The following is a 23,488-nucleotide window of genomic DNA, read 5'->3' as shown; positions in this document are numbered from 1 at the left end:
CACTGCGCAGCTGTACCCATGGGGGACATTCGTGAACCTTTCTTATTCTAACTTATTAAAGCTTTTGCTTGTCCCGCCATTCACTTTGAAGAGCCAGACTGTTGCTTCTCAATAACTTTGTTAGGTTAATGAGAAACTTCTCCTTGTTAGGTCTCCCAAAGCCACCTCTTCAACTAGCCCTCGTCTCAAGGCAAGTGCAGTCCAGTCCTTGGATCATCTTGGTGGCCCTTCACTGAGCTCCTTGTGATCTGTCCATGTCTGGCATGTATTGGGTGGCCTAGAACTGGCTGCAGCAGTCTAAATGTGATCTAAAGAGTGCTGTCTAGAGCGTGATCAGACTGCTAGATTCAAAAAACTGGTTTTTTTAAAACAGTAACGCTATTCAACTGGTGATTACATTGCACCACTCCAGGATTTTTTACTAAAATTCCAAGCTTTTTCTCACTCAGATGAGTACTGTGTTGTATCACAATCTGGAGGATTATTAAATTTTATTCATTCAAACTATCATTTGCATGAAATATGCTCAATGCAATTTGAATGCAGCTAGAGGCATTTGGGGCATATTCTTGTGTTACAGTGGTACTGTACTACGCAAAATACATAATATGGTATTAATTACTGTGTTCTATTTTTTAATTTTTTTTGGAATGAGAAATCAACATAATAGGAAGCCAAAAGAAGTATATTATTCCAAGGAGAACATCTTGAGGAGGTTTCTGCTATTGTTTTAATGAATGCTCCTGAGCTAAGATTATGCAGAAATACAGTAAAATCATTAATATGCTACTTATTTATTCCTAGTTCTGCTGAGTGTGTGAAGTTGTTTGGTATATAAAAAAGGAAAACAGCTTTTCTGTGAAGCTCTCATGCTAAGTCCTCATTGCTGAAGTTACATGTGGTGATCCATAGATCAGCTAAACCCAAAAGTTCATAGAAGTAAAATTCTTTATTAAAGCTAAAGTGTGGTTGTTTTTCCGTATTAAGTTCTACTTCCCTTTCTTCAGGTATGCAGGTGAAGCTGGAAATTATTCCCTTGTAATGTTTGCAGCTAGGCACTTTTGGAATGCATGTTTACCTTTGCTAGGCTCACCACTTGACAGAGAACAGCTTAAAGAACCTACTGAAATAATTCTTAAGAATATAATTAAAGCAGAATCTAAAAACAAACAGGTAAGAATTTCTAATAGGTATTGCTTGTTTTTAGTGATTGGTGCTGATGGTAAAGAAACTTCAAGACACCTCTCCTAAGAGGCAAAAGTGACTTGTCATAAACACATTTATGGTTTCTCACCTGCAGTCACATACTCTTTTATTCCATTTGGTGATTCTTACGGTTTTAGGCAATTGTCAAACTCACAACAGTTTTCTGTGAAGTAATTTGCTGTCTGATTTTCACTTTAGTGTTTCACTTCATGAAGCTTACAAAAAAGAATGTTTAGAAAATATTCAAAACCCAGAAAAAAAGCCACTTCTGGCAAGTATGTTAATGGATCTGGAGAATATGATAGTAGATCCTAAAACACTAACTCATGAAAAAAAATGTTACTAAGTTAAGTTTTCTCCCACCTGCAGACTCAAATTTCTTCTACCTGCAAAAGGAAAGTTTTACTTTTTATATCTTCGGGTTTTTAACAGATGGTTTAGGACTTTGGCAGTAGGAAGGAGTTAAAATATAGACTGTGTTGGGAGTTTGTGATAAAATTAAATACTTATTATGAACAGCACATGTAATCCAAGTAAGTCATCCCCTTGAAACCGTATGCAGGTGATATGTGTCATATAACACATCTCACTATGTGGAATTTCTTCTGCACACTGAAACTTCCATGCACATTTACAACTTTTCTTACTTCAAAACTCCATGGAGCTGATCCATTTCCTTTTTCTAGATTTGATTTACATGTCAATGAAGCTGCTGTGAGTTTTCCTGTACATTTCCATGGGCACTTGAATGAGCACTTGAAGGGATTGTTGATGACTTTTGCAACCAAACTTAGTGGTACAAATAGGAGTCTGCATCTCAGATCATCAAGCAGGATAGTACAAGAATAGAAAGCTTTATTTTGATTTCTCATCAAGCCATGTATAAATCACAAATAATCAGAGATGGTGACTGGTCTGCTTATTCTGGGTCTGTAGGAACTGACGAGTACAATGTGTACTTGGAAGCACAGTGATAATTTTAAGTTTAATGGAACTTTGACAGTGTTTAGATACATAACAGTAATTGCCCATAGACACAGTCCTAAAGTTTGTTGCTTGTAGAGATATGTTTAAAACCAATAAAAAGGAATACTTCGTTATGTGTATATAGTTAACCCTCCACCACAGCATAATTTCAGAGTGAATCCTTAATAAGTGGTATTAAAAAGCAGAACTTTAATGTAGATAATGAAAATTTACAGCTCTAGGTAGCATAGGTGTTTTTATGTCTGAAAATGTTGGTAATTCTTATGAATTAGAAGTGAGTAACTTCTGATAGTAGTTAGAAAAAATAATTCCTGTTAACAGAGTGCTCTATATTTTATTATTTCTGGAGTTACTGAGTTTTTAAAATAGATATACACTGTAGTAACCATTGTAAGAAGCAGGAACTGGTTTCCAGTGATCCTTGACCAGGATAATTAGGCAATTTTTAAATGCAGTCACATCTGGAGAAGGATATAACAGCAGATGTCCAGATTCTCATCTACCAGTACTCCCAAATCCTTCACCACAGGACTGCTCTCATTTCATCCCCAAGGCTGCACTGATACTGGGGTTTGCCCTGACACAAGTGGAGGACCTTGCACTCGATCTTGTTAAACTTCTCAAGATTGCCTTGGGCCCCCTCCTCAAGCCTGTCAAGGTCCCTCTGGGTGACATCCCTTCCTTCTCATCAACCAACCACACCACTCACTTCGGTGTCATCAGCAGATTTGCTGGGAGTGCACTCAATCCCCTTGACTATGTCAGCAATGAAGACACTGAATAATACTGGTTCCAGTCTCCCTGCTTTGGTACCCCTTAAGGTACACCACTTGTTACTGGTTTCTACTTGATATTGAGCCATTTGGACATTGAGCCAGTGACCGTAACTCTTATCCAACAGTCCATCCATCTTCTTTATCCACCTAACAGTCCATCCATCAAAGTTCCATCTGTCCAATACGATAGCAACAAAGTTACTGGCCACGATATCAAAGGCCTCAGAGAAATCCAAGTGGATGACATCCATAGTTCATGTCCATTGATGCAGCCACTCCATTGTAGAAGGCCACTAAATTAGACAGACTTTGTGCCTTCATGGAAGTAAATGCTGATTAGACCAAATCTGATAAAACTTTGATGATGGTAATGTAATACTTACCCAAAAGTTGTGGCTTATAGCTCAGTTAGCTTATTGCCATCATCCTACATGTATTCAATGGTTAGTGTGTCATATTGAGAGGGACCAATCTGATTTTTATTTATGCCTCGACATATGTGATATAGGGGCTATACATGCGCTGGCAGCCCTGTCCCCGGGGCGGCTTCCTCTGGCAGCCAGTCAGGGCAGAGAAAGCTTCCCCGATCAGTCTGTGAGCAAGAGCCCCCACCACGGGCGGGTGGGGCAAATGCCCAGATGCTCGCGAAAAAAATGCCCTCGAAGTCGGGCTGTGGGAGGAGCCTTAGCACACAAAAGCAGGTAGCCGCGACACAAAGGGACCCATTTGCTTTGGGGTATTTTGGAGGGAGTGGGGGCTCGCCTGTAGGGTCAGCTCGGCCCCCCTTCCCCTTTCGCTTTTTCCCCCCCCCCCTGTGCTCCAGCTTCCCTGCCCATACTTGCTTTGCCCTGCTTCACGGTTCCCGCGAACCAGCTCATCACCGCGACGACTCGGTGTTCCGCTGCCTCCCCGATGGAGCGGCCGCCTCCGCCGCGTTTGCCGGCCGCGGCCACCGCCGCCGCTGTGTTTCCTGCGCTGCCCGCCGCACCAACCTGCTGTAGGACGAGCCTGCGGCACCCAATTTGCAGCAGCCGCCGCCGCCGCCGTGCCCCGAACCCGAGAGTCCGCAGCTGCTCCAGGAGCGCGCCCGGAGCCGCAGCAGCCGGTTCCCTGCGGACGGAAGGGACGCGCAGCCTGCGGCTGTTCGCAAATCCCGCCCAGCCCGCCACGGCAGCCGCGCAGCCGCCCCGCGGTTCGCGGCACGCACGCTGCGTCTGCTGAGCTGACGCCGAAAAAGCGCCCGGGGTTTCTGTAGTAACGCTGTCCCTATCTTCTCTTTCCTTCTGTTTTTCTCTCTTTCCCCTCTCTACTCTCTTTTCTGTCCCCCTTCGGTAAGAACACTTACCTTTTCTATCAGTAAACGGTTCTCAGATATTATATTGCCGCGTTTGCGCTTTATTTTTGCCTGAGAAGTCTAGCAAAAAAAAAAATCCTACTCCCCTTTTTACAGTGGAACGGGACACATATATGGATCCATTTGAGAAACAAGATAGTGAATTTATCTTTGAAGACGCCAAACTGCTGTAGAGGAGAGGGAAACAGTTGGCAAGTCTCTGACCTTTGGGTGAGAATTGCGATAGTGTAGGCAGAGAGCTCTGTAGAGTCTCTGCCAAACTCAGCTGCTCTGTGACTCTGTGAGAGAACTTCAGGATTTCAAGTTAGTTAATGAGTGTAAGCAATTGAGTATTACTAAGTCTGCTTATTTTTGTATTGGGTTTGTATTATAGAACTCTGGAGAAATGCCTGTGCCTTTCTTCTGGTCAAGCTGCTATTCATATTAATGATATGGATTGGTTCACAGATGAAACAAAAGTTCAAAATACTTAAAAATATATGTTAACTGAAAGATAAAGGGCTTTTTCGTCTCTCTGTCTTTTTTGTCCTTTTTTTAGGAAAAGAACGATACATGTCCTTTGCATCAATGGATTACAAAGGATTTTCAAAATATTGGGTTATCAGTTGGATGCTTTCTCCCAGGCATGTTCTTCTTTCTGTTGATCTAGTAATAAAAGAAACACTAGTATTTTGTAATCATTATTCTAATTCTGCAGCATGTTAATAAATCATTTGAATATACTTCAAAGGTGCTGAGGAAGATCTGACATTAAGAACCTCATTATATGGCCTATTATTCCAAATCTGTGCTGATAAAGCTGACTGGGAGACAGCACTAAAACTCCTGGATGAAGCTATTCAAGTTTTGCCTCAGACAAGACACAAACTGTAAGTTGGTTGATTTATTTTTATTAAAATCAGCATTTTGGTTCTTGAGAAGTATAAAACTCATGAGTATTTTTTTATTTTTGCATTGGAAAGTATTATGATTACTTCTTAGCAGCCTGTCCTTACAACACAAAACACTGTTGTGTCTTTTCCATGAAAAAGACATACATAGGCAGTGTTTGCTATCGTTAATCTGTTAATAATATTTGTAAATTTAATTCTTAAACAGCTTGAATACAAGTAGTATCTTACTTCCCAAGCAAATAGATGTATGAAATGTGGCTATATGGCAGAAACTTTAGTTTTCCAAACTGCAAACCCATTTTCATTAAATGGAAAGTAAATTATCTAGGATATTGTTTACATAATCTTATCTGAGTTGAAGGTTTTATGCCCTTTTATGCCAGTTTATAAGCTTTGCATCTTTGTACTATACTGGTACGAACTAGTATATGTGTCTTATTCACAAAGTTATTTTACAGGTACAGGTGCAGGTAATTTGTTTGATCTTTTTCTAGCCTGATTTTCAAACTTATGGCTACACCGAGGGCAGGATCGGGATGCAATTTTATGATGGCCATTCAGAAAATCAGTAATGAAAGTGAAGATTATTTGTCACATATGTGGCATCACTTGGTAACAGTCTCCAGAAGCATTGTTGGACAGTTAAGCTGTTTTCAAAATGCGATCAGTGCTTTACAGGTTTGTCACTTCTTCCTGTTTGTTCCCATGCTGATAGAATGATGTTTCTCAAGTGATTCATAGGACTGCAAGTTCCTGAATGGGTAGGGAGGCCATATACTTGACCATTACTTTTTATAACTTTGAGATTCCTCTTCAGTAGGAAAACTGTATGGTTGAATCTTTATATCCAGTAAAATTTTAGTTGAATCCAGCCAAAGAAAAATGTCTAAGAGTAGCAAGCGGTTTTAATAAAATGAAGATTTAACTGGTGGTGGAGTTTTCTGTTACATTCTGTTTATCATAATTCTGCTTATGTGATACCAATAAAACTGCTTGATGTCAAATTATTTTTTGCTTCGGTTAAGATGACATGAAACTTTAGAATATAATTTTGATGGTTTACATAAACAAATACAGATTAACTCCTCCTTTATTACTTTTATAGAAACGAGAAGATGAATGGCAGAGAGTTGATTACCTGATGGAATTTGCTGAATGCTTATATTGTAATCAGTTTCCCCTCACTGATGCTATTAAACCTCTGGAGTGGGCAGTAGATCTCCTGCTATGTATGAAATTCCCTATGCAGTCCTCACAAGAGGAAGGTATGTAATATGAGTATCTCCTTCAGAGGAATTTCTCAGCAGGAAACACAAGGGAGATTTTAAATTTACAGCTTAGTTATCAAAAAGAATGGCACAAGCTTGTCTGTATTTTCTCGTGCATTTACTGTCATTTATTCAATACAACTTCAGTTTATCTGTGAATTCTGTGTTATGCTATGGAGACTTACCCTCAGTCTTTTGGTATAGTAAGATACTGCTCCCCTCTTACATAGGGATTCCTAATTTGTGAGATGCTGCCAGAAAGCAGTGCTGGACAGTTTGTTTCAAGTGAGTTCTCAAGGAGGGACAGATGAAACTGAAGGAAATAGTTTATGTGCCAAGATTTGGGTACCTAAGTCCATTGCCCTTTCCTTGGCTTTATTTTTCAAAAATGACTTTAAAAGGGATGTATGCTTTCAACTACTTGTGTAACTGTAAAAATTCTTTGGTTCTTTAACACAAATATCCACTTGTACTGGTATGACCTCAGTGCTCTGATAGGATACCCCAATATTCATTTGGGAAAAAAAGTATCTGATTTCTGGAACCATACTCTACTGTGTGGCATTAATGAGCATCTGCTCTGCTGTTCTTTTTTGTGTGGATAGATGACATGGATCAGGCAAGTACTTCTGGTGTTTTCATTGAGCAAGATAAATGTTCAGTGTCTCTACTGTCACACAGTTGATCAGTAACAGTAGCAATATTCTGTTCATACTTTTCTGTTAGTGGTTTTGTTGGGTTGTTTCGCAGTCCTATGGTGATTTAAGTTTTAGTTCTGTAATGATCCTCCCACCCAGTTTCACCTGGTTGCTTATGATTACTGTCCTTCTTACACCACTTAAGTTTCAAGAAAATTTTTGCAAAGCTCTTGATAGAAACTCAAATAATATAATAAGGAAAATTAGATTCAAATATAAAATAGCCCAGGTTGGAAGGCATCTCAAAAGATTATCTGGTCCAGCCTTTCGTGGATTTCACTTCTCTGTCAGACTTACATCATTTATTATACAGAACTGTTACATTCTTGATTTAAAACGTGGTACAAGTAATATTGCATCATTTTAACAAGAACATCTTTAGTAGATAGATTTCCATTTTTCTTTTTTCCCCTAAATATTTTCATTTTCAATTCAGAAATTTTAACTTTTAAATACATTTTTACAATGCTGTCACTGTGAGCATGTGTTCCCTTTTTTTTTTTAACAGAAAAAAATGCTACACCAAAATCGTTGCCTACAGAAAATGCTGAGATGGACAGTGGAGCAAATGGTACCATGCCCCAAATTAATTTGGAAGATTTGAGTAATATTAAACAACTGGAAGCTTTGTTTAGAGCGCAGACATTAATGGCTTTATTTTCTGGTCATGGTTCTTCTTTTCATCAGCAGCACTGTTTGATGGCATATGCCTGTATCATCCGTATCTGGCAGGTGAGATCATATGAAATTATATGTTGTGTTGTGTTATTATAATATGTCCAGTATATTTCACATCTTCTTGTGTAATTATGGTACCGGTACCAGCTACTCATTTGGTGTTTAACTTTGTCCTTAGAGTTTTCTGGTTTATGGTGCAGTTAGTATATTTTCTCAGGTTTAAGGATTCAACAAGAAAATTGTTTCTCTTAGGAAAATGGAGAAGAGACACTAAGGATAAAAGCAGTGGGCCATTGTTTCTCTGGAGCCCATTCATATGTTTTGTACAATAGGTTCTCAAATTTTGTATTTTTGATTTGTTGAGGAATCTCAGTATTGGCAGAATACATACTGAAGACATTTTTAGCAGTTCTGAAGAATGGTGATTTCAGATTGAACTTCATGAAATTGAATCAAAAGGGCTGTCATTTGACTTACAGGAATTGTATAGGCTGGCAGTGTTCAATGATTAATTTCTCAGATTACTTTTTCATAGTTAGAGCATTTCAAATGAATCAAATTGACTTCTCGTAGATATGCCCAATTGAAATGGCTATTCAGAATCACAGCAATGACCATAGGAAAACAATTACATGTTAAGTAAAGTAAGTATTTGAAAGGACTAAATCTGTACTTGATAATAGTAATGCAACAAATCATTATAGGAACAGTCTCAACTGGGACGTACCAACTAGATTGGTAAGCTATAGCTTGTGTTTAATTTTATTCCAGTTAGATATAAAAGCCTGCAATTTATTACCACTTAATCGTGCTAATTATGACCAAGAATTCATTGTGAAATCAGTTTAACATGTGATGTGAGACAGGAATTTGCAAAATAAAAATTGAATATTGACAATTTTTGGATTTACACAAGCATAACTTTTAATATCCAACCCTTGACTGTCGTACTAGAGGAAAAAACTACCTTGAGTACTACTGTTTGAATAAGATATTAAAACTAAAATTTAAAGAGTTGATGCTGCTGTCAGTGCCAGTTGTAGGATAATGACAGTAATTCTAAGAATCATATTTGCAGCTGAACAGTATTGTGAGAAAAAGAATAACCATGTGGTATTGAAGGAGTACAGGACACCTTCTTTTGGTGTAGAATGGAAAGCAGACCTGACTGCAGACATCCTCTTTAGTGTTAGGACTCCATAAATAACTCAGTAGAAGATATTAAAACATTCTCTGAAAAAGTCAGCTGCCTCTGACTTTTTAAAACATTTTTTACCTTTAATTTGGAATTTTCATTTGTTGTGAATATCCAGCATTATTTTTTGATTGATATTTTGTATTCTACTCTTGATTCCTCCAGTAGAATATATTAATCTCCTCAAATTAAAGAAATCAATGTGGTTTTTGTTTTGGGGGTTTTGTTGTTGGTTGGTCGGGGTTTTTTTGTTTGTTTTTGGTTTTGGTTGTTGTTTGGTTTTTGGTTTTGTTTTTTTTAAATTTTAGGTAAGATCAGAATCTATGCTTTTGCTTGTACAATTTCAATTAGTTCTTTTGTATGCTTAAATATTTGGAAATTTATATAATATTCATTAGTAGCATTGTAAAAGACTTACCCAGAAAGAGGACAGAGTGACTCTTTGCCATCTTGCAGATTATTTCCTTATAAAATTCATCCCTTGAAGAAAATTAAGCTAGTTAGACTAGTGGTTTGAAAAGAAAAGAATTGCATTTGCAGCCATATAGGTTAAAAAATGGTAGCAGTAGCATTTCTCGCAGAGATGATCTTGTCTTTTGACAGTTCTGCTGCTTAATCGCAGCAATTGTCATGATTGTCCGAAATGCTTGTACAAATAATGCAAGCAAGCATCCAGGAGTCTCTGAAATGGTTATTTTCTGAAGAAAACTATTGTGCAAGCAGAATATGATACGTGATAATTGTTAATAGGTGTAGGTAGTGACTTGCAGTGGAAAATAACTATTTTTAGAAACTGACAATATTATTATTATTGCAAATTGAAAATAATTAACTGTAACTATTTGATTGTCTAGGTGTCATTGTCAGCATCAGGGACTATTACAAAAACATTAAAGACTTCACAACTTACAAATCCTCAGAAACTGCAGTCAAAAACTTCTAAAAAAGACAAGGACAAAAAGAAAGAGAAACAAGTAAGACCCACTTTTCTGTGGAATTAAAACAAACCTCTCTTTCTAAGAGATGTTTCCCTGGGCTCATTTGGTAAATAGTTCAGATGCTTTCCTGTACCAACCCTCAGAACCTGGGAAGAATTTCTCTTGTGAATCTGTGTATCATACTTTCACTCTTGATCACACAGTCTTGACAGATCATGAATTTACAAATACTTCTTCATTTGTTGCCTTTGTCAAGATACTGCTGTTTTGTAAAACCCACGGTCTAGAGATCCAAAAAACACCCCAAATCTGACAAAACTTCAAAGGATATTAAGCAATTGTGTTCGGTTTTTTAGCTGAATATTTAATACCAATAGAATTGTTAATTTGATCTCCTAAATGTCCTTATTTTTATTATAGGTTGAGGTTTCTGTTGCAAAGGAGAAGCCTAACGGGAAAGAATCAGTTGATACCTTACCAGCAAATGTGGAAGAATGGGCCCAGTATGACTGTCCCAATGAAATCAGAGATACTTTTAAACAGAAAACAAATATTTATGGTATTAACTGGGATAATTTCCCAAAACCTGTAAGTATACTTCTCAAAATTATAAAGTATTTACTATTCAGGAGAAAATCACTAAATGGTTGTATTTTAGTTTTTCTCTCTGTATGTGTTCAGACAGCTATCCCAAATACTTTTGTATTGTAGTATTCATTAATACTTCAAGAGGTGTTAGCCTGTACTTTGCAGGCTGAAATGAACTTAACTTAGAGAAGACATTTACCAGCTTTCTGTGTGTCTTTCTGCTCTTTCAGCTAGAAAGTTTCTTTGTGTCTTCTTTGAGGTTTATTTTGGAACTGAAGATGTAATCATTCATTTAAAATTTATTTCCTACAAAACTATGTTTATACTGACTGAATTTTAAAAAATTTCTTTTCAGACTTGCACTTTGTATTTTATGGACCTTTTGTCTAAAGAACTGCAGAAAATTTTTTGCCCCCACTTGATTCTTCCAATCTTTCAGCTAGCTGAAGTTATTGCTAGTGAAGTTCTGGAATGTAGAAGTCTGTCTGATCTCTATCACCTCCGGTTTGTATCCTTTATTTATTTTAAATAAAAGAGAACCTGAATGGAGCGGACCATCCATTAGTATTTCACCAAGTAACAAGGCTTTTTGTGACTTACTGTTTTATATTTGTAATAGTTTTTTTATTTATTTTCATTTATTTTTTATGCATTTTAATAGAATTTTGACGAATAGGTTTGTGGAATTAAAGCCACTAAGTTTATTTGTTACTTAATGTGATCTCCACGTGGAAAGCATACAAGATTATGAAGCCAGGCCACTTTCAGGTGAAAAATTTTTGAAATGCCTTATTGTCATCTAACTGACAAAAGCAAAGTCACAAAAAGGTTCTATGAAAGTCTTATTTATTAAGTATTCAAAAGGCAGACTCGCTACTTGCACCAAAAATATATTCTTCACCTTAAGGGCACAAAGAAGTTGCCCTAATAAGTGCATTTTTAGAGAGATTTGTCTTTGTGGCCAAAATGATGTTATTTTTATGGATGATAACCCCTAAAAGTTTTGATTTAAAAATATTTAATATGCATGCAGTGGAAAATTCTTGCTGTTTTAGTTAAAGCATTTTATCATGCTTTTTTGATAGGTATTAAATAATATTTGCTTAATAAGTAACAGTAATAAGCAATTTTTTGTCTTGTTTTCTGTTTGTGAAATACCACATAATGAAGCTTTAAAATGCCTAAACTGATTCCACCGAGCAGAATAGATATTTGTGTATACAAATATATGTGCTTCTCTACCAATTGATTACTGAGTTGCTTTCTTACAAGACTAAAAGGGACTTTCTGATAGGAAATTATTTTCAGCCAAGATTTGCCCGACAAATCTTTTTTGTTGATTCCTCAAGATTTGTGTTTATTTCATGGTATTTTATTTATATCTATGACCTGATGTCTATATATGATTAGATAGATGTATAGGAATATATTATTCTTTACTCAGGACAAAAAAATAGGTTAGCACATACACACCGGGGGACAGGGGGGTGATTGTTGCATGCTATAGTGAGACCATATAAATATTTTCGTACTTTTAGTACATAATTTTTGCCATTAAGTTGGAGAGATACAGGTTTGATGGACAAGACTGGGGCTACTGGTGGGTGTCCCATCCCTGGAAGTGTTCAAGGTCAGATTGGATGGAGTTTGGAGCAACCTGGTCTTGTAAAAGATGCCCTTGCCCATACCTTTAGATGTCTTTAGAAGTTCCTTCCAGCCCAAACTATTGTATTATTCTGTGACCGCTGTCAATGGGTCATTTCCCCTGTTTTTATTTACAATCTTTGTTATTGCCAGAGTTAATCAAGACATGAGAAGGCAGGATTGACAAACGTGGAATATGTGCTATTTATATATAATGTGCTTATATGAAGGAACATATGAATGATCTGGATTGTTTTTTAAACGTTTTTTCTTTTTGTTTTTAGGATTGCCCTGATATGCTCAGATTTAAAACTGAGTCAGGCATCTGTGTATCATGAGAAAGCTGCTGGAGAAGTATACATTAGTGAATTAGAACAAGCAATGTATGTATTTTCACTACTGAGGCGGTATTTAGTTGGGACTGTTTTCCCTACAGCTGATAAGTGTTGTTGGGGGAAAATAGTGAAAAACATGATCTCAGAACACACCTTTGGTATATTAGCTATGCCCTAAAATTCTGTGCATGTTTGGTTAGTGTCTATCTGCCAAGTAGTGTACGGTAAAGATTCCTAACACACTAATACTTCGTTATGAAATGCTTTTTAAAATATAGTTGAGTTTACTTTTTCTTTCTTGTGATTTAGGTGTAGGCAAGAGATTGCACTGAACAAAGAAAAAACTGTATGTATGAAGACAGAAGAAATAAAAATACCTTTTGAAAATGCTCAGCTTAATGGTAGTAGGAATGAGAATATCCTTACTTCAAGTGAAAAGGTTTTTATTTCTACTTCAGTTACTCTTCACTTTTTTAGTACACTTGCTAGTTTGTTTTTAGGTAGTACTTGAGAAATACATGAACACAAAAATAATTAAAATGCATGCTACCTGCTAGCAAGCATTAGCTGAGGCTGAGCTGGGTTTGGCTGGCATATTATTTATACTGAGAAAGAACTAGATTGGAATCTTTACTGATACAAAGTAAAACTACTTTCTTACAAATGGATTTGGGGACTAATGCAAATCGATTAAAAGACTGAGAAGCAAAAAAGATACTGTAGTCACTCTTGGTCTTGTTTTTTCTCTTCTTTCTCTCTCCATCACATTAGCGTGTACTGTTTTGCTTCCTCTTACATACTGCTTTAAGAGCATGCAAATATTTCGGTTCTGTCTTTACTCTCTCTTCTTCAGGAAGGTAATGATTGCCTTACTGATTTTTTTAATGCTTACCTCCATTTTTCTCTTTATTATGGCAGTGCTGTCTGGATTGTCATCATACCATTTTGCTCTCTTTGTATATTTTTTCCATACTTCTGCATATAACATACCTGGGTTTTCTAATTACTAATCCCTCTCAAGTCACCTCTTTTAGCTCTTGTAAATAGTATTCCTCTTTGAGTTTTAGTTGTTACCAGAAATCAACTTCTTTGTGACAGCAGCATATCTGAAGTAGTTATCTGTCATACAGTTAGTTTGAATAGTGTATACTTATGAGCTCAGTGCCTTTTGAGGATAGTAAATTCCAAATCTCATAATAAACCTGTTGTTCCTGTAATATAATGTTAAATTTTGAAGTTAGAAAATACAGCTGAGCTGTGGGATATCATAGTTAATAACAAGTTGTATTCTGTCTAATTTAGTTCTGAAATTTATGAAGGTGGAATACTTTTTTAATTTCTCAGGGTTTTGAGTTAAATGCAGTAACAGGAAGAGGACTGAGTGCACTTTCTTTCCCTCACTTGTGGATTCAAAAAGCTGAAGTACTAATTCAGCTAGGCTTGTATCAACCAGCAAGACTTCTGCTTTCAGAGGCCCATGCTGCAACTCAGGTACAGTAAAAATTAAATAGAAAAAGAAACACTAATAGAATGTATAGGGAAAATGTTCATTTTGATGCAGTTATTCCTCAGAATAATAATAATCAAACTGCAAAGCCAAGCCTTCTCCCACTGCCCCAAACCAATTTCATATTAAGTTTCAACATATGTAATATGTACATTTAAATATATGGCATTTCAGTCGAACTTTATGGGAGTTGTCTGAAGGTTATATAAATTTCTGAAGTAGTGTCAGCATCTCTGTCTGCTTTGCAGTGGCCTTGGAAGATATAGGTATATTTCAACCTTGTTAGTTTAAATAGGTGGGAAATGTTCAGGGTTTGTTCAGAAGAGAGAGAATTTAGCTCCACCTCTCAATATTTTGATCATTTGAAAGTCTGGTTATTTCATTTTGAGCTTCGTTATGGATTTACTGCTGTTTTGATAAAACTGAAATTATATTTTAAAATTCTGGCAGATCTGAAATAAGTGTCCATATGTTTCACCAAACAGATCTGCATCATCTCATTATTATGAAGGATTATACATTACAGATATTTTCCCTATACCTACCATTTTCCACATTTCCCTGTGCTTCATTATACAAGTTATTGAAATACAATTATTGCAGTAAATCGTTTACTTTTAAAAAAATAGAATTGCTATTGTCTTATTTTGTGTAATATTTTTTCTTGCGTAAATAAAAACTGCCTGTGTAAATTTAGCATAATCATTAATACTTTGAATAATAATATATGAATGATATTCATGAATAATACAGGTCCCTTTATAAAGCATTAATTACGCATTGTATATTGAGGAAAGTTCAAAATACATTAGGGAGGACAGTATTTTTAATAATACAATTTGTTACTACTGTCCTGTATGTCTGTATGCTAGTATACAAATCTGATACAATATTTGTGCCCTATACAGCACCAGTTACATAGCTTATAACCAATGTGAGTTCACTGGATATCTAGCGTATCTGTACAGTTCACAAAAAAAATCTTTCGTCACCACATGTCTTCATCAGCCGCTAACAAACACTAGCAGATATACACATACTAAATAATAGCAGGAAAATAGCTTATTTGACTTGTGAGATAGAAGGTAGAGGAACATAAAGAAATATGAAGTAGACGTAATATAAGGGGTAACTAAGAAATTCGGCAGGTACTTGGAGGAATACCATTCGCTTTTTATTTCTGTAAGGTTAATCTAAAATATGGACAGACATAAATACGGATAGCTGTCGTGGATTTTTGGTATATAGATCACATCTCTTTCTTTCTAGGAATTGAGGGCCCTATCTGATATGTCAAGGTGCTTGTACTTACTTGCTATGTTGGCTAACCTGGAAAGAAACCACAGACAAGCTAAAGCACTCCTTGAGAAAGCACAGCTTCTGGGAGGCAATGAGCAGTTTTGGTATAACAGTACTCTTAGTCTAATAGAAGCAATTCTAGAGGAAGAGGGGGAAGAAAAACAGGGCACGGTAAGGAAATATTTTGAGTTTGGAGGTTGTGGTTTGGGGTTTTTTTTCAGCAGTGGTCTCTCTCAGTGAAGTATTATAGCCTTTGTATTTCAATAAATGCAAAATTAGGTGTTAAATGCAGTTAATGTTTTTTTCTCTAGCATTCAACAGACATAAATTACAGATTCCAAACAGGTGCAGGCCACTAGGAATGAGATTCTACCCACTGAAGTTTAGGATGTTTTTATAAGGTGTATATTCTTTTCTTGGAATAAAACCAGGTATAATCTAGTATGTGTGACTAAATCCCAGGGAGCTGATTCTCTTGATTAGAATTCTTTTGTATTCAGACAGTTCTGTTAACACTGGTGTACTTATTTTCCATATTCAATAAAAATCACGCCTTTCAATATTATTTTCTCTTACCTTCTTCCTTCTCAAGTATTTCAAATAGTTTTATAAATATTATTTCTAGATTCTGGAAAATACTACTATAACACTATATATATTTTTTTTTTACTAAAACCCTGTAGCATCAAATATGCATTTACTGTTAAACCCTTTCATGAGTTTCAGCATAAATATAGTCTTATGTCTGTGATGATGTAATCTGTCTTGATAAACTATGCAAGTCTGTGTTGTGTAGAGGCATTATTTTGATTTTGACTGAACTCGTATTTGCTGTCTTGGTATGTACCTCCAAGATGAATCTGGCTCCATCTTCTCTCTTTGTATGTATGTGCACCATTCATGTAATCATCAAAGTATCTAAGTATCTGAGTGTCTAAGTATGATGATAACTTTCAAACTTTCTAACATACAGTTACCAAGAGCCAGCCATCCTGGGGATAATTAGCATGTTCTGTACAAAAATTTAAGCTTTCTAAATGAATGATTATTATTATCCATAGACATTTAAAATAAAATTACAAAAATTCTGGTGTTACCTGCAGGCTTGTGAGATACTGGAACGTACTGTAAATGTGCTTCAATCTACTTTACTGAAGAGACCTAGCAGGCAATCGGAATTGGGTTTTATGATTGCATCCCTTGAAGCCAGGTAACTGTCTTTTCTCTAAAATATGCCCAGCTTCTAATATGCAGCTACATCGCAAATATATGTAATTTTTACAATGCTGTCTTATTTTAGTATGGCAAATTCAGTGGATTCTCAAATATTTTTGTTCTAAGTCATTTATGTGGTGGTTTGGTTTTTTAAAATTTAAATTTCTTTCCAAATTTTTGTATTTCCTGCCCTAATTCTTGTATGTAGTCCTACTACCTGTTACATTGGTAAATTAGATACCACAGTGTCTTGTGCATAGTTTGCAGTGTAGGCTACCTAGAGGTGCAACATATATTTGTCTATGCAGAAGTATCTGTTTGAACACTCCCACAACACTACTGCAGTCTACAGTATTGACTTCTGTTCTCACCACGAACCAAGAAGCCTGTTTATGGTGAAACTAAACAGTGATTTAGGTTCCACTGAAATCCAAGCACAGAGACCTTAAAATGTGTTGGTAAAGGGAGAGTAGTATACAACATTTACACACCTGTCTCTTTCCATAAATGGGAAGTTTTTCAATTAGAAAAGGAAGACTAATATCAGTCTTCTCAGTTCATCTGTATTTAGAAGATACAATATTTGGATTTTTTCAGAACTACTATAATTTGTAAACACACATTTATGAGGCTTTTTGTAGATTTCTTAGAATTTAAAGGAAAGCAGAGTGAAATGTGTCTGTTCTCAAAAATAGCCTGTGCTTTCTGACTGCTTTCTTGTATTTAATTTTTATTTCTAGAAAAACACTTATTCAGATACATTTTGCCCAGGATCATATGACAGTTAATGCCAAGTCTGCTCAGTTGCCACAGGTGCTACAGGAATCCTACAATAAATTAGCTCAAGTTGAGAAGGACTTTTTTCATCATGGGCATAAAAACTACAGCGCTGAAATACTGCTGGAATGTGCAAATATTCGTAGGTAAGACTATACCTCTATACCTCTATTGAAAAATTTTATTTAGGTTGAACTAGTCCATGAAGTGTATTGTTTACTTTTTGTAGTCTAATTAAGATGGGAAAGAGCAGATAACATTGTTAGGTTTTATATATTGGTGTTACATGTCTGTTTGCATTCTTCATGTGTTCTGTATTCAGAAAAGTACTGTAGAATCAAAAATTGTTTTCACTGAAGGCAGAGTTCTCTTTTGTTCTCTTTTGAGGTCAAAACAAAGTGTCAGGGTCTCTTAAGTCAGTTTTTTGACTTCCCATTTGTAGACACATTTTAGCAGCCACACCAATCATTCTCAAGTATTTACAGGCTTTTACAATTCTTACTGTTGAAATGTTTCTCTAGAAACTGCTGCAATAGTAAAAGTGCAAAACAGGGTATGCTTGGAAACCCAGCTGTTCACAGGATACCCCCTTAAAACAACTGAGGTAATGTTTTGTACCAGGTATACTGCCATTGTATTTCTGGAAAATACATACTCTAGAATATTATCTGCCTTGCTTCTCTTTGAGTCTTGGCATCTTCTTGCATTGCAGCAGTACAATTCTAAGAAGAAGACCTTGGAAAAATAACTTGTAAACATTCACTTCTCCTATTTGTACATTTCAAAACCACATATACAAAATTAATCTTTTTATCTGTAATTAATCTTTATTAATTAATAGATTCATTATTTAATTATATATGTTCAACAGTGCTGATACCATAAAAATAAGCACTTTCTTATGTTAGTTCTTTTGAGTTAATGGTGTTGGTTTTTTTCTTTCAGGATGATTGCCAAGCAGGAAAAGAACAAAAAAGACAAACATAGTCACTATCTACATGCTTATAACTTAGCTCAGAGAGCAGTATCCAAAACAGAGGAAGTATTTCATAGTGTTTGTAGTCTATTTGCAATTAATGAGGTATGGACATTTTTTTTCCTTAATTGTGGAAAAGAAACCTAGTCTAGTTGTAATATTCACTCATTCTTGGATAATCTCATTCGGGGCTTCCAGAAATTATCTTCTTGTAATGATAAGCATGCTTTGTATGTAGGAGGAAATATTGGATGCCAAAAGAATTTACGGTTGAAAGAGGGACGAAGAGAGGATTTGTTTGGTGTTTGTCAAGCTTATTTAGTTCTGACACTTATCTAACAGCTACAAAAGAAAAAAGTATAAACTTGGAGATATTTTTGATTCTCTAAATACCTTGAAAGTTTAAAATTCTTCAAAATGTGTTTCTTCTCAGGGGAAACAAAAAGTCTTCACAAAACATTATTATAAATAATGTCTATCTTCAAAATAGTGTACTTTGGGTAATGAAAGCCTGCAGCCTACTTTGCTAATGTGTATGTATCATTCTTAGATACTACATATTTGTACAGGTACACACGTGAAATCCAAAACCCAGCTGCTCTTGTTCTATGGAGCTACTTTGATTGCCTTGTAATATATTTGGCATTGAATTTTTTCTTTTAAATTACTTCGATTTCTTCATTGCAATATTTCTGCTCTATCGAGGTGATAAGGCTAAAATGTTTGCTTCTTTCGTTAAAAGACATACAACGTTCTAACTACTTTTCAGGTAAATTTGCAAAAATCCTTGAAAATAGAATTCTTCTTTCTTTTGTATTTCAGAATAAAAATATTAGTATCCCATTAATGAGACAACTAGCTCTTAGAAAAATCAATCTTGTAGAAATTCTTTTGGATATTTTTCATCTTGTCATTACTGAGAAAAAGCTTAAAAATGTGGGAGAAGCATCATTTCATGAATTTGTGGAGGAATTCATCCTTGAAGATGATGCAACAGAACAGGTAATAAAAAATATTAGTCCTATGATTTGCATAAAAGGTATAACAAAGTTTTCCATGACACAACTTCTTCCACTGCTGAGGAAATGGGTTCCCAGACCAGTCATGTAATTTTGTAGCAACTGAGGTTGAAGTGTGTGGTTTTAGTCTTGGGAATGATTTACTGGGCGCCCTCCCCTTATCCCATGTTTTCCTTGGCACTGGTTGAACTTTGCTTATAGATATTACATTGGACTTTTTTTTCCTAAATCAGTTGTTAATGAAATTGTATATCTATTAAAGACAGCCCATTTGTAGTTGAAAGTATAATCACATTTAACATATGTATTTATGTATTTTGTGTGTGAATATATGTTACATTTTTAAAAACTACGTATTTCTGTCTGTGTGGGGATATATGAACAAATAAACATAAATATGTATTTTACCAGGATTGGAAGCATATGAAACGCACCATGGCTCACATTACACTGGCTCAGTTAGCAAACATCCGGAATCTTTGTAAAGGCTGTCCCAACATCAAATCCAAATGCCTGTATCTAACTGGAAAAACTCTTCATTTACTTGCCATTCATGTAGATCCTGTATATTCAGAGATTTACTGGAAGCCAAATGTTATGGTATGCATTCTTTTCTGCAGTTAAACTTATTTTTCTGTGTAAAGTTTATCTGCTCTAATATTTTTTCTATATACATTTGTATAAAAGCTGCTCTTTGTGTAGAACTAGGTTTTATATACTGCATGCAAGCCATAATAAAAATGGATAGCAAAATGAGTAATTTCAAAAACATGCTTCTGCCTACATGCTATCCTCATGTAGACAATTTTTGATTTGTTTGTGAGATATGCTAATCACAATATTTTCAAAAGAGAGATAGAAAAATTCCTTGAATGCCTTAAAGGGCGAGTGAGGTATGGTCTCTAAATCCATGCGATTGAGAAGTACTGACTTGTAGGTTAAAAGCTTGGATTTGTAAGTTCCTTTTGTGTTGTAGTAAAAAAAGGAGAGTTGATGGAGGCATTATAAATTCAGTGATGAATTAAAGTGTTCAGAAGAAATTAGTGGGGGACAAATATGAGAAAGTCAAACTCTTAGAGGTTGTATGGGGCGTCTTTTTAGTTTATGTTGGTCATACTGCCTTCATAACATACTAAGAAATTTTGATGGTGGATAGTATTACTAAATCTCTCACCATGAAGGAATTAAGGCAGTGATTTCTTTTAAGATGAATTCCATTTTCACATAAACTTTCACAAAAGAAATTAAGCCTGTCTTACTTAATGGAATGATTAATTGTTCTTTTTTTTTATACTGTGATGGGTAGGAAGACACTAAATCAGACATCAGAAAATCTTCGCTGACTTCAGCAGAATGCAGTGAACAGGACATGACAGAGAGCGGTTTATCAACTAATAAATGTCATAATGATAAGTATAGGAGGAAAATACAGGAATTAATGGTATATTACTTTGTGAGCTTGCATTAGACTTTGCGTGCTTTCTTTTTATGGAATTATAGTCAATTTACCTTATCAGTTCTGTTTAAACTGATAATGGAAATGTTTGTAACACAAACTTGATCTTACATGGAGCATGTAGCCACCAGGATTAGATGAGCAGGCAGTTTCTTTCTGCCTCAGAGATAGGCCTTTTTAAGGGAGCATAACTTTTTGCAGACTGGGAACAAAGAAAGAAATTACTTCTATCACAAAGCATTTGTGAAATTCGGTGATCTGATCTCTGTTAATTACTGTAGTTGAAAGCACACTAGGAATTGGGAATGTACAGTTTGTGTTGCTAGTAAAATCAATAAATACCTGAAGTACGAGATTTGTGGGTTAGTTTGGAATAAATATAGTTAACTGTCCACAGAAACAATTGTATTGATCCTTGGTTCTGAACTGCTCAAATTGCCTGGAATTTAAAGTCTGTTATGCTAAGAACATTTTATATTAGAAGAAATTTCTGTGTTATACCAAATATATTTTAATGTTGTATAACAGATGTTGGTGTCTGCTAGAAAATTAATCAGTATTTGCATATTTTGATCATACATGAAGTGCCTTAAAAATAAAATGCATTAAAATTACTCATTAAAAAGCATTCTCTAACATGCTGTAATTGGTATAAGTATAACAAATACTTAATATTAGCCAATTTTTATATAAAGCTTTTTATTTTTATCATCTAGACAGGACACAGGATGGCTCAGATGTATCTTTCTCAATCCAGTGAGGCTTTGCTACAGTCTATGGCTATTGCATTTAGTCATAATGTTACCGATGTACTGGCTCTTGCTAGTTTGGAAATGGCAGAATGCTTTCAACAATTTGATCCAATTTCAACTAGCCAGTTTTTGGCACTTCATCAGGTAAGGCAGTTAATGTTTGTGCTGCTTTTCAGTGTGAGGATGTTTGAAGTTGCACGAACTAAACTGTATTTGCATAGCCTGAAAATTGGTCATACTGAATATGTGTAGGGTTCCATGTAAGAACTAGTGTGTAATACAGGTCATCAAATATATGATATATTTGCAAAGTTCAGAACATTTCATCAGTGGTTTTTTAACAATTCTATTATCTGTTGTGTTTGACCTGACATTTTCTTTGATGATTGCACACATGAAAAAATGTTAGTAGGAATAAATGACTGTATTATAATTAGCAAAGATACAACATTGCTGCAAAATACAGTTTCATCCCTCCCTAATCAATAACTTAAAAATGTTTCTCTGAATTTGTTCATTACTTTGAGGTGGATAATTCAGTTTACATTCAGTTTGTCAGATGGATACCTGCACAGCATGGTCCCATAGATGGCTTGAAAGTGTGTATGCATGTGAATATGTGCCTCCATCAAAGAGAAGATGCAGAATGGCTGCAGGGCTTATATTCCCTGCATCAGGAGCAAATCACCCATAGTTCCTACACCAGCATCTGTATTGCAGAAATACAAAAAAGCACCTTATACTACTTTCCTTCCTGCCATATCAGTGCAACTGAAGGAAGTTATGACAAGCAGAAAGCACCTGACTCTCTGTCAACACTTAAATTTGCAAATACCTGCACTCATGGGTGGAATGGAGTAGCTGGGTCTTCTGGTATATTAGAATCAGCTAATACTGGGTCTGGTGGTTTAACTATTTATCACTCCTGTACTCCTGCAGCACACTGTATTATTTATGCTGTGCTATCATACTTGTTAGTGAACAGTCTAATGTGATGTATATCAAGGCACCAAAACCATGAGTTGTCATGTCTTTTACTGGGCAAAAAATTCTGCTGATTCAGTTATTACTGCCCAGAAATGTTTGTATTAAGCCTCCCTTTGGAATTTTTGGTAAGATGAACCTGAATTGCCTTTTTTTTTTTTTTTTTTTAATGTGACATCTGCATTAAAAGAGAAATGGTTTAGCTCTTAGCTAGCATTGATTCAAAGGACAGGATTAGTATGTTTGGTGAAAGAAGTTTATGTAGTTTTACCCATTATTTTGCTCTTTGTAGAAGACTGTTGTGTGATGTGATGGCTGTCCATTAAAGCACAGAAACAGAAAAGACTCAGCTTACTTGAAAGGCTAAGCTAAGAACACAGTATTTACCATTCCATGTAGACCTTAGATGACTAAATGCAGGAACCTTGATGATAAATGTAGAAAAAAAAAGTCAATTCCAGCTATTTTTATTTAAGAAATCTTAGTTATTGTCAGACTGTTTACATTAACCTGTAAGAACAGACAGCAGCCTTCTGCTAGTTCATTTCACCTTTCAAGCAAGAGAACTTTTCTTCAACATAGATATGTTATAACAAACATAGTGTATATATTTATTTGTTTTATTTTTGTGAAGGAAAATAAATAGATGTAAAACTTTTACAGAGTTGTTCAGTGGCTGTGATGATGAAGAGTATCCTTCTAACTGCTACATCCAACACCAGCAGCTCTCAGCTGGCAGCATTGCTGCATCTTCAGAATAATTTGAAACAAAACAGAAACACAAGTGATCTTCTAAATTGTGTGGAACAGCAACTGACTGCTGCTTCAGTGGTAACTTTCCGAGCTACTTATTAGGGGTTTATATGTATGTTGTATAAACGCACACAGAGAGACATTTGTGTGTATACAAGACATGGGTTGGCAGTGCTGAGAGAACAGTTGC

General features: G+C 35.6%; 1 protein-coding gene across 1 annotated transcript in view; it reads left to right on the top strand.

Moving 5' to 3' along the window:
- CFAP46 (cilia and flagella associated protein 46) overlaps positions 1 to 23,488 on the top strand; it is a gene marked incomplete at both ends in the record, with an annotated part of 71,921 nt that overhangs the window by 30,992 nt on the left and 17,441 nt on the right. The window contains 20 exons of the mRNA XM_082286372.1: positions 1,008 to 1,173; positions 4,862 to 4,946; positions 5,054 to 5,192; positions 5,711 to 5,894; positions 6,322 to 6,481; positions 7,691 to 7,914; positions 9,910 to 10,029; positions 10,414 to 10,581; positions 10,937 to 11,085; positions 12,510 to 12,608; positions 13,414 to 13,417; positions 13,905 to 14,051; positions 15,337 to 15,537; positions 16,470 to 16,576; positions 17,322 to 17,504; positions 18,304 to 18,439; positions 19,157 to 19,336; positions 19,765 to 19,953; positions 21,526 to 21,705; positions 23,209 to 23,376. Coding sequence (XP_082142498.1) covers positions 1,008 to 1,173; positions 4,862 to 4,946; positions 5,054 to 5,192; positions 5,711 to 5,894; positions 6,322 to 6,481; positions 7,691 to 7,914; positions 9,910 to 10,029; positions 10,414 to 10,581; positions 10,937 to 11,085; positions 12,510 to 12,608; positions 13,414 to 13,417; positions 13,905 to 14,051; positions 15,337 to 15,537; positions 16,470 to 16,576; positions 17,322 to 17,504; positions 18,304 to 18,439; positions 19,157 to 19,336; positions 19,765 to 19,953; positions 21,526 to 21,705; positions 23,209 to 23,376 — 2,989 coding nt within the window. The remainder of the gene's footprint in view (positions 1 to 1,007; positions 1,174 to 4,861; positions 4,947 to 5,053; positions 5,193 to 5,710; positions 5,895 to 6,321; positions 6,482 to 7,690; positions 7,915 to 9,909; positions 10,030 to 10,413; positions 10,582 to 10,936; positions 11,086 to 12,509; positions 12,609 to 13,413; positions 13,418 to 13,904; positions 14,052 to 15,336; positions 15,538 to 16,469; positions 16,577 to 17,321; positions 17,505 to 18,303; positions 18,440 to 19,156; positions 19,337 to 19,764; positions 19,954 to 21,525; positions 21,706 to 23,208; positions 23,377 to 23,488) is intronic.

Source organism: Coloeus monedula, assembly GCF_965178545.1.
Source record: "Coloeus monedula genome assembly, chromosome: 8".
In the NCBI taxonomy this organism is placed as follows: domain Eukaryota; kingdom Metazoa; phylum Chordata; class Aves; order Passeriformes; family Corvidae; genus Coloeus; species Coloeus monedula.
Note: the sequence above shows the minus strand (reverse complement) of the source record. Positions and strands in the feature narration are given on the sequence as shown.